Consider the following 16,198-nt stretch of genomic DNA (forward strand, 5'->3'; position numbering starts at 1 on the left):
TATACACAACTAGGATGGCATGAGGGTGAGTAAATGATGAGAGAATCTTTGAGTGAACTATTCCTCAAATCTAATGTCCTCTAGTAATGATTTTACTGCATTTACTTCATGTTTTGGATACCAAGATCACAAATGTTAGTTGCTGTTACACTGCCTATTATCTATGTACTAACTAAACAGAAGAGATTTTTCCTCACTATGTTCCCAAAGAAGAAAAAAAAGGCCTGTGAAACTGCATGGAACTTTTTTCCCCTCTGACAATAGAAAAGTGTTTGCTACCATCCTCTGTAGGAATAAAATGTTAAAGAGTGTGTGCAACCTGCAGAAGTCACAAGGGCATAAGATACTGTACACATGCACCTTCATCATGGTATTCCTGCCTTCTAAAAATACATGAACAAGGAAGGACCTGGGCAAGACCTGCAAAAGACACTGATCAGTTTTTGGACACGATTATTGCCTGGTTGATTTCCCCCATCCATCCATGAAGTGTTTCACTCAGAGAAGTGCCCTGGATGTTGTTGGAAGATGCTTTCTACTTACAAAAAATAAATCACACAAATCCTGTTAATGGTCATCAGAAAGACCCATAAGATCTCCCTCACTGTCAGTTATACCAGGTTTTGTAATGTAAACAATTGATATAACAAGTACAACCACGTGTGACAGCCTTGCATTTATGAAATAAACTTGAGGGACACGGTCACATCCATAATCCACAACAACCAGTAGCTTCATGACAAACAAAAAAGTTCAATCAATTTCCATTGCTAAATGACAACAATGAGTGCTATGTCAGTTTAATTACTTTTAAGATTATTTAGAATGTTTTAGTTACAAGGTCATTATTATTATTAATCGTTAATAGGTTAGACAGCACAACTGTTGATGAACTCTGAAGCTTGATTAAAAAAAAATGTTATGCAGACATTATTTGCAAACAATTTAGAACACACACACAATAATTAAATATACATTTCTAATATTTCATTTAGAAGTTCAAATCATTAAGCTGTAAACGCAAGTTCTCTGAGGAATGTTCAGCCTTCATCCTGCAACAGTAACCATGACAACGCCTCAGAGTTGGGAGATGAGCTCGTCTCTTCCTCATGCCGCTTCTATGGAAGTGTCTCCATTTCTGCCCTGAGGCTGAGAAATCAAAAGAGACATTTGAACTTTTTTGCCTTTTACAGATGTAGAAAGAGGAATTACGAAGTCAGAAAACCCAATAAATCAAAGGCTTTCTCAGAGTGATTGTTCCAACAATAAACAATATGCAAATCAGTCAAGTTAGTATTTAAATTATGTAAAAGAATACTTCATCAAAAATGTGTACATTATTTATGTCATCACAATATTGTATGCTGATGTTTTTTTCTTCATCTGGGAAACACAAAATGAGAATTTTATTTTATTTTTGTGTTCCACAGGAAAAAACAACAACAACAACAACAACAACAATTAAATGGCAGAATTTTCATTTTTGGGTGAACTATTCCCCTAAATTGTTCAAATGATTTAAAAATGACTTCCTTTTGCTTCACTATCACTAGACTGAAATACTGGAGGGTTGATTGATAATAAAGATTGCTATAATGCATACATTGTTAGAGCTTTTTCTAAATAATGACCTTGACAAAGATGCGTGAAAGCAGGAAGCGGCGCAGTAGTTGAGGGGAGATGTTTGGAAAACGCAGCAGGTTGATGTTTAGTTGAGGGAGGAGCTGATATCCTGCCATCAGAGGAAAGAAATTATATAACATCTCCTGCTCCGCACCCGGCAAGATCCTCATTCGCACCTGCACAAAGAAATGGATATCAATAAGGATGAATGTATCATGATATACTATTGTTTATGGAAAAGGGAGGCACAAATGACTAAAATAAAAGGTCTAAAAGTAAGCCTGTCACAAATTTGGATTTTATTCAAACAGTTTGCAATGATGCCACTTTTTTCTATCTTTTTTATTAGATAGGATAGAACTGATAGGAATATAGAGGGGAAAGACGGGAAGCTGGATCGGCATATGACCTAAGCCGAACTCGAACCCAGATTTTCGTGAGCGCAACAGCAAAAATAAACAAATGATAATAATGAAAATATTATTTTAACTGTTCAGCATCATTTTTTCTAAATCCACACATAAAATGAGATAAAGAAGATAAGCGTTTGATTCCGTTTGGTAAAATTGTCTGTAAAAAACTCATCTCAAAGCAATGAAACAGAAAATACTACATAAGTAAAAAAATAAAAAAAATAAACACTTAATGATTTAAGTAATCTCTACAGAGAATATATGAATATCTGAAGGCAAACATGGCCGGTTTGCCCTCTAATATCAAACATCATTGAACAGAATTTAAGGGTGATGATGCAGAGTTTAAAACCCCTTTATTTTGGTACATGACACAGTGTTGTAGCCGTGTCCTCGTCAGTGGTGGTTAGAATGTCGGGCTGTAGTCATTTGAGATGTTTGACTCCCTTCATAGCACTCTAAGGTAAAAAACGAAGTATAATTCAAATGGGCCACATAAATTTTGTGGTCTGCGCTGTGATATCGAGAGAACCGGATTGAGTAGCGCGAGTGACCCCGCTCTGCGCTCTCCTGTCTCTGGAGCACAAATATCAGGGAGCCTGCTGGACTCCTGCACACTCCAGAAATAACGCACATGACACTCGCGTGTGTCAGATGAGAAGCATATTTAGTGCTTATGAAGTGCCCAACGCAAGATGAATGTCATTGAATTTGCCAACATTTTTAATAACGGAAAAATCCTGTCCATGTCTCTTCAATTCTCTCAGTCTCACGTGATGCCCCGCCCATTGATAGATACGCACACGCTGCACACATGGTTATTTAAAAAATCTCTATTGATTTACACTTTATATCATTGCCACGATATATATAGTCATATCGCCCAGCCCTAATTAGTAATATTATTATTATCGTGAATAGTACTATAATAGAGCATTTTTAAGAGTACAAGTATGTGAGCGCAGCATCGGACCCAATTCTGATACTGTTATCAAAATCGGGACATCCCTAATTCATTCATCAACTGAATGTGTGTGAAAAAATCATTAAGTCATTGAGGTTCTTGGATCCTTTTGAACTGACCTGTTTGAGTCCACTAAACATGAATGCATCGCTGGGCTCCACGCTGATCTCGACATCCTGAACCAGCCCCGTGCGGTTCTCCAGATGATACCGAACAGGTAAAGACTCGCGCACACGACCGAATGAGGGCAACTCTAGAACAAAAAGTGTAAGAGAACAATGAGAATTAATGATAATAATGCAACAGAATAAAACCACACTAAACTGACTCCAATGACTGATTTGAACTCAATGATTGATTCGACTGACCAGCATGCACATACAGGGGGACGTTCTCTACCATCACATGTGGCAGAGTAATGTTTGTTCTCACCACTAATGTCTCAGCAAGTGCTGACTTTCTGGAAAACAAACAAAGAAACAAAATATTTCCAAATAGAATTATGTCTCTCATTTTGATAAACATTATTCTTGATCCATTTGACATTTACACTGTTATTTTTGGAACCCAGCCAACCTGAATTGCTATTATATTATATTATGCAATAGTAAAAAAAAATCTGTCCTAAATTCTTCACTTTCAGACATAATTTTAAGGCTTATTTTAAACCCACAAGCCCTTATTCCTCATGAAGGAAGACCTTTGAGATTCTGTTAAAAACATATTTCTTAATTGTATCTCCACAGAGATAAAGCGGGCGACCCCTCCTCTGCGTCACTGCGTGTCATTAACACTGCATGTATGAATGAACCCACAATGACCAAGAAAATTTGCCATTGCGTGACTGTTAAATTAAAGTGAAACCAGATCGCTTTGCGTTCACGGTTTTTTCATGGGAATTTTGCGCGAATCTCCACAGACGGCCCGTGCATCAGAGCGCTTCAGAAGTGGTTCATCTTCATGCAATTTTGAGACAAATAATTCACTTAATTGGACAGTAACATGATTAGAATTTGAAATGCACAATAATTGCGGTTATCTCAAATAACTCAAATAACCATTTAGACCGGAAAATAACAGAAATCATACAATTATTTAATAATCGAGACAGGCATAGACCCACCCCAAACTCATGCCACTGGATGAGCCAATGTTGCCGTTTTAAGATGGACGCTCAAACAAACAAAGGAATGTTACACTTTTAGGTAAAATCAACCTACAAATGGCTTACCTATAGTTGACTGGGATACGAGAAAGAATTTTACATAATAAAAAAAAAAAAAACAGATCAACATAAAAAACTCCAGTATAAATGAACACCCTTTTTGTTTATTACATTTACACTCCTTATAAAAGTCTCGTCCCACTTTATATTAGGTGTCTTTAACTACTATGTACTAACATTAAAATGCATACAATACAATGTATTTATTGTGTAACTACATGCTGTTCTGCAAAATTCTGCTACTGAGGTTGAGGTATGGGTAGGTTTAGGGGTAGGGTTAGGGTTTATATCAGGGTTAGGTATATGGTTAACAGTGTAACTACAGATGTAATTAAAATCACTTACATAAATGTTATTACAATGCAAAAACATGTATATAGTAAGTACACTGTATCAAATGCTTAAGTACATGGTAGTTAAAGACACCTAATATAAAGTCAGTCAAAAGTCTCATAAGATAATAGCATGAGAAAGGAAATGTTATCATATTCAGTGAAACATAAATTAAAGTTTTATGATGTCAAAGGTTGTGTCATTGTTACCTCTTCCAGGAGATGGTGTACTGTCCAGAGGCCACAGTACTGGTGCCATTTTGAACAGGAGGACATTTGAGCAGGAAACATTCACTTGCGCACTCGCTAGTCTGCAGTGTGACTGGACACACAACAGAAAGAATCACATCAGTGAACTGGAGGAACTCCTTTTCATTGTTCAATTTTGAGCAGAATATAGAAATATTGCTCTCACTATTTCCCCAATGTTTAACAGCCAATAAGCATGTCATAAGATTAATAATTGGTTTGTTCAAATCAGAGGGGTCTATTGTCTTAAAAGTTGACATTTATCTAAATCTGATTTAATTGTTTTGTGCACAACTGCTGAATTTGACTTATGAGCTGAGCCAAGACGTCCAGCCTAACATGCTAGAACAAAATATCCCATTTTTTTCCTCTCCCCTTTTATCCCCAATTTGGAATGCCCAATTCCCAATGTGCTCCAAGTCCTCGTGGTGGCGTAGTGACTCACCTCAATCCGGGTGGTGGAGGACGAATCTCAGTTGCCTCCGTGTCCGAGACCGTCAATCCACGCATCTTATCACGTGGCTTGTTGAGCGTGTTACCACGGAGACGTTGTGCAGGTGGAGGCTCACACTATTCTCCGCAGCATCCACGCACAACTCACCACGCGCCCCACCGAGAGCGAGAACCACATTATAACGACCACGAGGTGGGTAACCCAACGTGACTCTACCCACCAACTGGTTGCTTAGGAAGCCTGACTGGAGTCACTCAGCACGCCCTGGATTCGAACTTGCGACTCCAGGTGTGGTAGTCAGCATCTTTACTTGCTGAGCTACCCACGCGCCATATCCCAGTTTTAACTGTCCTTAGGCGTTTCATCAATATTATGTGGTCACTGGCGAATGATCAGACTCCGGTCGCTGATATTCTCACTTGACGCAGAAAAGACGTTTGATATGGTAGAATGGGATCTTTTTAAGATTTTGAAAATATACAGGTTTGGGAATACTTTTATTGGTTGAATTAAGTTACTTTATAGTCACCCGGTAGAGGCGGTGCAAACAAATGGATTAATTTCAGGTTATTTTACTCTGGACAGGGACACCCGGCAGGGTTGCCCTCTTTCCCCATTATTTTTCTGTCTTGCCCTGGAACCATTAGCAGCCACGATAAGAAAGGAAGATGATTTTCCAGGAGTGGTGGTGGGAGGTGTGGCGCATAAGCTTCTGCTTTACGCAGATGATATTTTATCATTCGTCTCCGACTCCACTAGATTTATGCTTTGCCTCCACAGAATTATTAATTCCTTTTCTAAGTTCTCAGGATACAGAGTTAACTGGTCTAAATCCGAAGCTTTGGCTCTGACAGCGTACTGCCCAGTAACAGCTTTTCACCCAAAAAGGGCCACTGAAAGTATTTGGGTATTTTATTCCCAGCATATTTGTGTGATTTAGTTAATTTTGACCCTTTAATAAAAAGGTTTTCGAGCGATGTGGGCAGGTGGGCTTCATTATATTTATCTATGATTGGGAAGGTTAATGTCAATGTTAATTGACAAAGGTGGGCTAGGCCTACTCAAGATTTTGTTTTATTATTATGCATTCGGTCTCAGACATTTGGCTCATTGGTCGCTTCCACCTGAGAGAGTTTTGTATTGAACAGGAAGTTTTTGCCCCTATTTGTCCACTGCAAAGCCTTTCTATTAAACTAACCGGAGAAGTTAAGTTACATCCCGTTATCTCGCATTTGCACTCGGTATGGACAAGTGTCCAGAGTGTTTAATTCTGACATTTATTTAAATGTTGCCTCGAGCATTTGGCTGAACCCAAAATTATGTATTAATAAGTCCCCTTTCTGCTGGTCAGAGTGGATTGTGTGGGGGGTTACTACATTCTGTGACCTATATGAGAGTAGAGTGTTGAGATCTTTTGAAAATTTGGTTCAACATTTTGGGATTCCCAGGTCAGTTTTTTGTTTTTTTTAGGTATTTACAGCTGCGCCACCTGCTTGTACTATTTTTGGGAGTAGCATACACCCCCTTAAAGTGGCAGATACTCTTGGAGTGGTGATTACTGCTTTTGGAAAAGGTCATGAGGCATCAGTGTATTACTCCCTGCTAATTCAGAGTCTGGGGGATAGAGCTTCAACTTCTCTCAAGAGATTATGGGAGAACGATTTAAACTTGGTATTGGAGGAAGGAGTGTGGGCTAGGATTCTAAAAAATGTCGTCTACATCTAGAGATGCAAGGGTGCGCCTTATGCAATTCATGATTTACATAGATTCTATTGGATCCCCTCTAGATTGCATAGGCTTGGCCTTAAAGACACACCCACAATCTGGCGATGCCAATCAGAAGTTGGAGACACAACCCATGTCTTTTGGTGGTGTGCTAAGATCAAAGAATTTTGGTTGAAGGTTCAGAGTTTTATGTGTGACGTATTGGGCACTCAAATTTCATTTTGCCCCAGACTCTGTATTTTAGGCGATGGAGCGGTCATCAATATAGAGAATAAACACATACAAAACTGGGTCCTAACCAGTGTCATGATCGCCAGACAAATAGTTTTAAGGGGATGGAAGTCGGCTGGAATGCCCCCATTTCGGGAGTGGTGCTTGGAGATGGGGAGGGTGGCGGCTTTTGAAGAAGGGTCATCTAGAAGACTGGGTAATTTGGACTCGTTTGTGGGGAAATGGGGCAAATATCTGCCATTTTTGGAGGGCTCTCAGGGAGGGGCAGTGGAGAGAGAGGTGTAGTTGTTAATGTGTGTGATATATATATATATATATATATATATATATATATATATAAAATTGTGTGTCTATAATCAAGTGTGACCACTGGGATGTTGTTGAGGGTCAGGGTGGGGTTGGGGATTGGGAGGGGGAGGGGTAATAGTGGGGGTTATATATTGACTCTGTGTATATACACTACCGGTCAAAAGTTTTGAAACACTTACTCATTCTTTATTATAATTTTTTTCACAATTTAGGATAATAGTAAAGCCATCAAAACTATGGAATAACATAAATGGAACTATGGGAATTATGTTGTGACTAAACAAAATCCAAAATAAATCAAAACTGTGTTATATTTTAGAATCTTCAAAGTAGTCACTCTTTGCCTAGAATTTGCAGACATGAACTCTTGACATTTTCTCAACCAAATTCTTGAGGTATCACACTGGGATGCTTTTTAAACAGTATTGAAGGAGTTCCCATCTATGTCGGGCACTTATTGGCTGCTTTTCTTTATTATTTGGTCCAAGTCATCAATTAAAAAAAAAAATTGTTTTATAATGAAATAAATTAATATGGTGGCACAATTATATTTGTCTACAAAACTAATTTCAAACATTTAAGCATACGCCTTCAGATCAAAAGATTTTTAAAATCATGAGAAACATTTCAGTCAAGTTTTTCAAAACTTTTGACCGGTAGTGTATGTTTAGTTTTTCTTTGTTTAATATATGAATCAATAAAAAAAAAAATGTATTACTGTCCTGCTGTGTGACACTAAAGAGACCTAAATGTCAAATGCTAATAGTCAGCTATAAAACTATATAATGGCCATTCAGTTTAAATTTTCCTGCAGTGTGACATTCTAAATGACACCCAAAACTATTTTAAACAGCATTTTCCAAATTATATTGTGATTGAGCATGCAGATTCTTTGACCTCATATTTATTTAAAATTTGAAAAATTAATTTGTCATACCGCAGGATAATTAAAAATGAACTAGTGAAATTAAAAGTAGGGCTGTGAATTAACTAGTCAATCGCACAGTTTTCTGCAATTAATCATGGTACATTGAGACAAAGTATAAAGTAAATATATTTATGATTATATTTTAATGTTTTAAAGAACTTGCAAGAAATTGATTAGTCATTTAAATATGTACATGCTAAAATGTTCAGATTTTTTTGCAGATAGAGGTAATTAGACACATTTATAAAGGTATAAATCTTTGAGAAAAGTGTAAGTTTACACACCATTAAATCAGTAATATGCTGTAATTACAGTGCATCCGGAAAGTATTCACAGCGCTTCACTTTTTCCACATTCTGTTATGTTACAGCCTTATTCCAAAATGGATTAAATTCATTATTTTCCTCAAAATTCTACAAACAATACCCCATAATGACAATGTGAAAGAAGTTTGTTTGAAATCTTTGCAAATTTATTAAAAATAAAAAAATAAAATCACATGTACATAAGTATTCACAACAAAATGTGGACAAAGTGAAGCGCTGTGAATACTTTCCGGATGCACTGTAAAAGTTGGGCAAAATGTATTAAAGCACTGAGAATAATAACAATAAGAGTAACTTTAGTTTTGAAAACACAACTATTAAAGAAAATGCGTTCTCATACCTCCTTCTACTTGACTCTGGGACTGATCAAGGGCAGTCATACTGGAGGCCAGCTGTACTTCACTGTTCACCAGCTCAATTGGCCACGGTGACGCACTCAAAATATCCATCATCAGCAGGAACGGGATGTCCACATACACACGCTCTAAATGCTCAAACTGACACAAACACCACTAATTACCAACAAAACATGTGTGATTAAACCTGCGAACATTTGAACAACTCACAATCGAGGTATTGTCGTTTTCTGATCAAAAATGTTGAAATATAAATATCATCCCGCTGATGAGGAGGGCAGTATTACCTTACTGGACACAAACTTCACAGCCACTTCAAAGGGAACAACCGTTTCTACGGTAACAGTTTCATCCTGCAGGTTAAGGACAAACAATACAACTGTGAATGAAACTGAAGAACTGTGTAATGATTAATGACCAGTCTAATCAACATTACATCATGAACTTAATCTTTACAAAACATCTGCAATAGAGCTTTTTAGCCATAAGGTCAATTTGTAGGTGAACCCAGAAGGCCAATTCGCAATGGGTTTCCTCTGAAATTTCCAATGAGTTTTTATAATGGGGTTTTTCAATTTGTGAGTTAAATATGGTCTGTTGTAAACATTACTTGGACATTTTGTTCCACAACATAAATTACACACAGTCATACCTCAAACGTGAATTTAGAAGCCGCCGTGTTTTCAAAAAATTTATGTTGCAAACAAGTTGCTAGATTAGGACTGCAAATACCAACAGCATGTGAGAGCGTACATGCCTGATGAAACAGAAAACCATGGTTCTTATCTAGTAACTTGATTACAACACGTTTTAAAAACCCGGCGGCTTTAAAATTCACATTTGGGGTGTGACTGTGTGTAATTTATTTTGTACAACAAAACGTCCAATTAATATTTACAACAGACCTTATTTTACTCTAAAACTGCCATTACAAAAACCCATAGGGAAATCCAGAGGAAACTCCTATCCATTTCTTTAGACTACAACCTGAACAGCTCTATTGCAGTCTTTGTTTTGATGACAGGGTTCTAGGGTTTTGCATACTTTATGACATTTGCAGGTGATGTCCTTGCCTTCAACCGTGGCACTCACAGAATAACCCACATGAAACAAGAATATTCTGGATCCAGTGCTCACACAGTGGATATACAGGGACTTCACAATCTGACACAGAAGAAACACAAACACAACATTATACTGGAGTCAAGATCAGTTCAATCACAGACATCTGTAAAAGGGTGCTGTACCTTCTGGCCAGGCTGCAGGTCACCAAGGGGAATGTCAGGAAGCAGGGCGGGGTGAGAATCATCACACACCTCAGACCCGTTTAGAGTGATTTGGGTTGTCTGTGTGAGATTGGCATCTTGACCTATATGAAACAATAAAAAAACACACACACACACACACACACAATTACTTGAGCTCAAAGCAATTTGTTAGTATTTCGGTACAATTCAAAGCATATACCGACAAACAAGGTGTTGGGTAGGCTTGCTGTTTTATCAGTACGTACCTGGTTTGAGGCCAGCAGTGAGTTTGATGTCTTTGGCCACAGTGTCCTCCTCTGATTGGATGGTGATAGTCATGCAGTACATTTCATTGGTCAGTGCTGGAGGCTCGTGGGTCAACTGTACAGAGATCCTGGGCACTCGAGATATGATCCTACAGGGCAAGATGCAAAGGGAAACTTCAATGTTTATGTTTATCAATTTGAACCTATATCCAAAAGAGAGGTGCAGGGCTTCTTGATTGCACATAAAATTCCTTTAATCAGCATGAACTTACATGAACATTTTCTTAATACATGTTCCTGGTCTTATTGTGAACGATTCGGCGTTCCAAAGAATTATTGTTTTCATAATCTTTCATTAAAATGTAATAACTTGCTCCACATTTGAAATACATTTGACTTATATCATCAAGCCGTCTTATTTTTCATCCTCAAAATGATTAAAATCACAGATGCAGTTTGTTCTTTAACCAAAATCCCCAAAATAACCAAAAAAAAAAAAAAATATATTCACATAACACACGACTTTTAACTATAACAAGCCTGGAATACACTTTTTATTTTGGGACTCTTGTTTTGAAATGACGGAGACTTGGCTCTGTTAGAATGCTTTATATTTAACCTCTTCAACTCTGGGGCATTTTTGGGCTGCCGCCTGCAGTTTTTCACACTCAAATTTAAAAGCTCGCCATTTACACATGCTGTGGACTAATTGCCAAAATTTTTTTCTAAAAATGCCCACCAAAAAAAAAAAAAACACACACCTCCAATAGGGATGGGGGATCCAAAATCTGAAAGCATGTAATTATTGTTCTGTTCACTCCTCCTTCCTCCAAAAAGTCTTATTTTATTCCACTAGATGGCAGCAAGTACTAGAAAAAAATATTTTTTCCTCTATCACCTTCCATCACAAAATGCAGATCTGAAATGTAATACCGGAGTCTAAAACATTTTGTGATCAGATAAAAAAACAAAACAAATACGAATGTGGTCAAAAACGCATGTGTCCACATTACATTTGAGGTGTAAATGCTAATCCATCCTGTATGCGTCCTGGCAGCAGTGAAGTGCCACCCCTCACCCGTCAATCAACCGCTACACTAAAACAAGAGTTTAAACTTTGCTGGTTATGAGCGGCTTTAAAGGAAATAACCGTCCAATCTGAAAATGAAAAAAAGCGGATACATACACAATCTGGATCTTCTTTAGTGTGTCTGATATCAACACAGATGACAAGCAAGAAAACCTGAAGCTCCTTTGAAGAAGGTAATAGACTAAAATAATGGACGATTCTGCTTGACGTTGCGTTAGTGCTTAAATTAAACTTCAACCTCATCGGGAGGTCACGTGATGCCATGCAAGAAGCAGACGTGTGAGCGACGAGCTCTGCGCACTTTGCTAAATTTTTAATTATTTTAATGTTATTATCTGGTGAAATTTGATACACCCAGTTACACATTTGCTGTTTGAGGTAAACATGGCAAAGAAGTCAAAATCCTCGGGCTCTGGAGACATTAAAATACACTTACATGTTCAGGATGAAAGCCCCGACAGGCCTACAGACCGGGGACTCTATTTGGATAGCGCGGCGGGAGAGGAGATCCAGCGTCAGTTTTCCAACATGTCGGTGATGTTGACGAAGGTTCTTGCTGACTTGGAGGATCTCGCTGTAATAGTCGATCGATTACGGCAATGGAAATAACATTTTCTGAGATAGTTACAAGAGTGACTGATGTTGAGAGATGAACCGATTTTCTGGAATCTTCGGAGAGGGAATTAACCGCTAATCCGCCCGCGACCAAAGTTGATTTGGAACATCTCCTTGAAAAGCTTGAAGATCCTAAGAATAGAAGCCGCAGGAATAACGTTCGAATTGTTGGAATTCCCGAGCATGAGGAGGGCAGAGTATGGTGAAATTCCTAGACAAGCTTTTCCCGAGTCTTCTTGACAAAACAGGCCACAAGCTGGAAATCGAGCGAACTCACAGAGTCCCAGCTCACAAGATCTGCTGAGGGAGATAGGCCCCAATCGATTCTGGCCAGATTTCTGAGATCATCCGATAAAGATATTGTGTTGCGCCAGGCGAGGAGCAAAGGTAAGCTTTCTTGGAAGAACCATAATATTTTCTTATTCCCGGACTTTGCCAGTTCGACAAGAGAGAAACGCGATCGGTTCAAGGAATGTAAGAAACTTTTACATCAGCGAAAGATCACTTTTGCTCTGATGTTTCCGGCCAAACTGAGAATAGAAACGAAGGACGGTCACAAAGTATTTACATGTCCCAATCAGGCAAAGTCTTTTATTGAATCAATGGGTGAGTAAACCAATGGATGTTTCTCATGTGAGTGGGTCGATTCGCTGTACTTACTCTGGCTTTTGAGGAAGCTGGGCGTCATTTTGGTTTCTTTTTTCTTTTTGCGTTGGCTCCGCCGAGCGGCTGGAGCTTGTTTTATGAATAACACTTTTCCTTAAAGAAACTTTTGCAATGACGAAAGATTACTTTTGCACCGAAGTTCCCGGCCAGTTTGAGAGTGGACACTACGGATGACCGCAAAATATCTACATGCCCACACAAAGGATGTCTTTTATAAAGTTGGCGGACTGTGTAAATCATGGTATATACTTTTATGCGGCCTCCGAGTGAATTGACTCGACCATCCGGGGAACCGGGATGCCGGTTTTGTTTCTTTTTGTATTGGTTCCGCCTAGCGGCTGGAGCTTGTTCTATTGAATAACACTCCTTTGGAACAGCTGTGGATTAATCTCTTCGTTCTTCATGCTTATTCCCCCTGCTGGCTGGAGTTTGTTTTGCTGAGTATTTTTACGGGACATTGGAATGATTACGTCATCCATTGAACTCATAACAGCCGGCTCACTGAACATATCTGAACGGTTTTATATCAGCTAGAATTTGTTTTGTGAAGATCAAAAGTGTGTAAGCCCCCTTAAGCAACATTGACGCTTCACAGGATGTGTAAAAATCTTGGTCTTACGGATATTTGGAGACTTTTGAACCCATCTGGTAGGGACTATACATTTTTTCATCAGTCCATAAAATTTATTCTAGAATAGATTTATTTTTTTTATATATTCAAATCCCTCATTTCATCTGTTGCTGATTGCTCAGTTGGAAACATTTTAGTCTCGGATCACGCCCTGGTGAGTTTAGAGATGTTGCCACATATAGAGAAAAAGAAATCATATAGTTGGTGCTTTAATGTATCCCTTTTGCAAAATCTTGATTTCCAACAAATGTTAAAGACTGAAATCAATGTTTATATGGAGACCAACTGGTCCTCAGTATCCTCTGTGGGCGTGGCTTGGGAGGCACTTAAGGCAGTTCTTAGGGGTCGGATCATACAGTATGCCTCATTCATCAAAAAATCCAAAGGACGAGAACTCGTGGAGTTGGAAGAGAATATTAAAAGTGCCGAGGCAGAGCTGAAGCGCCGTATGTCAGCTGATGGCCTTAGAGAATTGACCCGATTGAAATATAGATATAATACTATTTTGTCGCAGAAAGTGGAGTTTTGGTTTTTCAGGGCAAGTCATACTTTGAGTCAGGGGACAAAGCAGGGAAGCTTTTGGCTAGATATATAAAGCAGAGAGAGTCTCTTTCTATCATTCCCTCAGTGAAATCTGCTGGTGGTGAAATTTTTACCTCAGCCATTGATATTAATAATGCCTTTAAATATTTCTATCTTGATCTTTATAGTTCCATGTCTTCGTCTACTGATGAATATATTAGAAACTTTGTGGAACCATTAGATCTTCCTAAACTGACGATTGAGCAAAAAAATTCTCTTGATTCTGAGATAACCTTGGAGGAGCTTGACGAGGTGATTAAGTCCCTACCTACAGGCAAGGCTCCGGGGCCAAATGGTTTTGCCACAGAATTTTTTAGATCCTATGCTACAGAACTGGCTCCACTTTTGTTAGAAGTTTATACAGAATCATTAAAGAATGGAAAGCTTCCTCCAACCATGACACAAGCCCGGATCAGTCTGATTCTAAAAAAGGACAAAGATCCAAGTAAGTGTAAAAGTTAACGTCCAATCTCCCTTATCCAATGTAAAAATATTGTCAAAAATTTTGGCTAACCGATTAAGTAAGGTTATGACATCTCTTATACATATAGATCAGGTGGGATTTATTCAGGGCCGTAGCTCTTCTGATAACATCAGGCATCTCATCAATATCATGTGGTCAGTAGTGAATTATCAATCTCTGGTCGCTGCCATCTCACTTGATGCCGAAAAGGAGTTTGATATGGTAGAATGGGATTATCTTTTTAAGATTTTGGAAATGTATGGGTTCGGGAGACAATTTATTGGTTGGATTAAGTTACTTTATAGACACACAGTAGCAGCGGTACAAACAAATGGATTAATTTCACATTATTTTACTCTGGATAGGGGCACTCGGCCCTTATTGTTCTGTCTTGCCCTGGAACCATTAGCAGCCGCGATAAGGGGGCGGGGGGGGTGATTTTCCAGGGGTGGTGGCGGGAGGTGTGGTGCATAAGCTTCTGCTTTACGCAGATGATATTTTTTTATTTGTTTCTGAACCTAGTAGATCTATGCCTTGCCTCCACAGAATTATTAATTCCTTTTCCAAGTTCTCAGGATACTGTCCAGTAATGGCTTTCCAGCCGGGTGCCTTCCAATGGCCTAAACAGGGCATTAAATATTTGGGGATTTTATTCCCAGCAAATTTGTCTGATTTAGTTAGTGTTAATTTTGACCCTTTAATAAAAAGATTTTCGAGCGATGTGGGCAGGTGGGCTTCATTACATTTATCGATGATTGGGAAGGTTAATGTTATTAAAATGAATTGTATTGCAAAATTTAACTACCTGCTGCAATCTCTCCCTGTAGATGTCCCCCTCTCTTATTTCAAGCAATTTGATAGCATAGCAAAGTCCTTCATTTGGAATGGCAAACGTCCCAGATTGCATGTTAATAAGTTACATAGGCCGATTGACAAAGGTGGGCTAGGACTACCCAAGATTTAGTTTTATTACTATGCGTTCAGTCTCAGACATTTGGTTCATTGGTCACTTCCACCTGAGAGAGCCCCTCCAAGGTTTGTTATTGAACAGGCAGTTCTTGCCCCTATTTCGCCATTACAAAGCATCTCTATCAAACTAATCGGAAAAGTTACACCCCTTATTTCGCATTTACACTCGGTATGGACTAAAGTGTCCAGATTGTTTAAATTGGACACTTATTTAAATGTTGCCTCGAGCATATGGCAGAGTGGAGAGAGAGGGGTAATTGTCAGTGCGTGTGATTTTTATATTTGTATATATATGTTTTTATTATTATTATTATTATTATTATTATTATTTTTCTCTTTTTTCCTCTTTTAGTTGTTTGGTTTTTGTTTTTGTATTCTTTTATATGTGTTCATCTAAGACCACAGGGATGTTTGTTGATGTTTGGGGTGGGGTTGGGGAGGAGGAGGGGTGGTAGTGGGTGTTAAAAGTTGATTTTGTGTATTTATAATTATGTTTTGTTTTCCTGTATTTTAATAAATAAAAATGTTAATAAT

The 16,198-nt window shown here is 38.4% G+C and overlaps 1 protein-coding gene across 2 annotated transcripts in view; it reads right to left on the reverse strand.

Annotated features, from left to right (window-relative positions):
* Positions 1 to 663: 663 nt before the first annotated feature.
* The window catches only part of LOC127412710 (trafficking protein particle complex subunit 11), a 59,582-nt gene continuing 44,047 nt past the window's right edge, over positions 664 to 16,198 (reverse strand). For both annotated transcript variants that reach the window (XM_051649299.1, XM_051649298.1), the window contains exons 21-30: positions 10,649 to 10,797; positions 10,383 to 10,504; positions 10,180 to 10,299; positions 9,423 to 9,488; positions 9,120 to 9,276; positions 4,768 to 4,879; positions 3,369 to 3,460; positions 3,120 to 3,253; positions 1,632 to 1,799; positions 664 to 1,149 (exon numbers count right to left, since the gene is read on the reverse strand). In XM_051649299.1, coding sequence (XP_051505259.1) covers positions 1,108 to 1,149; positions 1,632 to 1,799; positions 3,120 to 3,253; positions 3,369 to 3,460; positions 4,768 to 4,879; positions 9,120 to 9,276; positions 9,423 to 9,488; positions 10,180 to 10,299; positions 10,383 to 10,504; positions 10,649 to 10,797 — 1,162 coding nt within the window. In that variant the 3' untranslated portion in view covers positions 664 to 1,107. The remainder of the gene's footprint in view (positions 1,150 to 1,631; positions 1,800 to 3,119; positions 3,254 to 3,368; positions 3,461 to 4,767; positions 4,880 to 9,119; positions 9,277 to 9,422; positions 9,489 to 10,179; positions 10,300 to 10,382; positions 10,505 to 10,648; positions 10,798 to 16,198) is intronic.

Source organism: Myxocyprinus asiaticus, chromosome 22, assembly GCF_019703515.2.
Source record: "Myxocyprinus asiaticus isolate MX2 ecotype Aquarium Trade chromosome 22, UBuf_Myxa_2, whole genome shotgun sequence".
NCBI classification, from domain to species: domain Eukaryota; kingdom Metazoa; phylum Chordata; class Actinopteri; order Cypriniformes; family Catostomidae; genus Myxocyprinus; species Myxocyprinus asiaticus.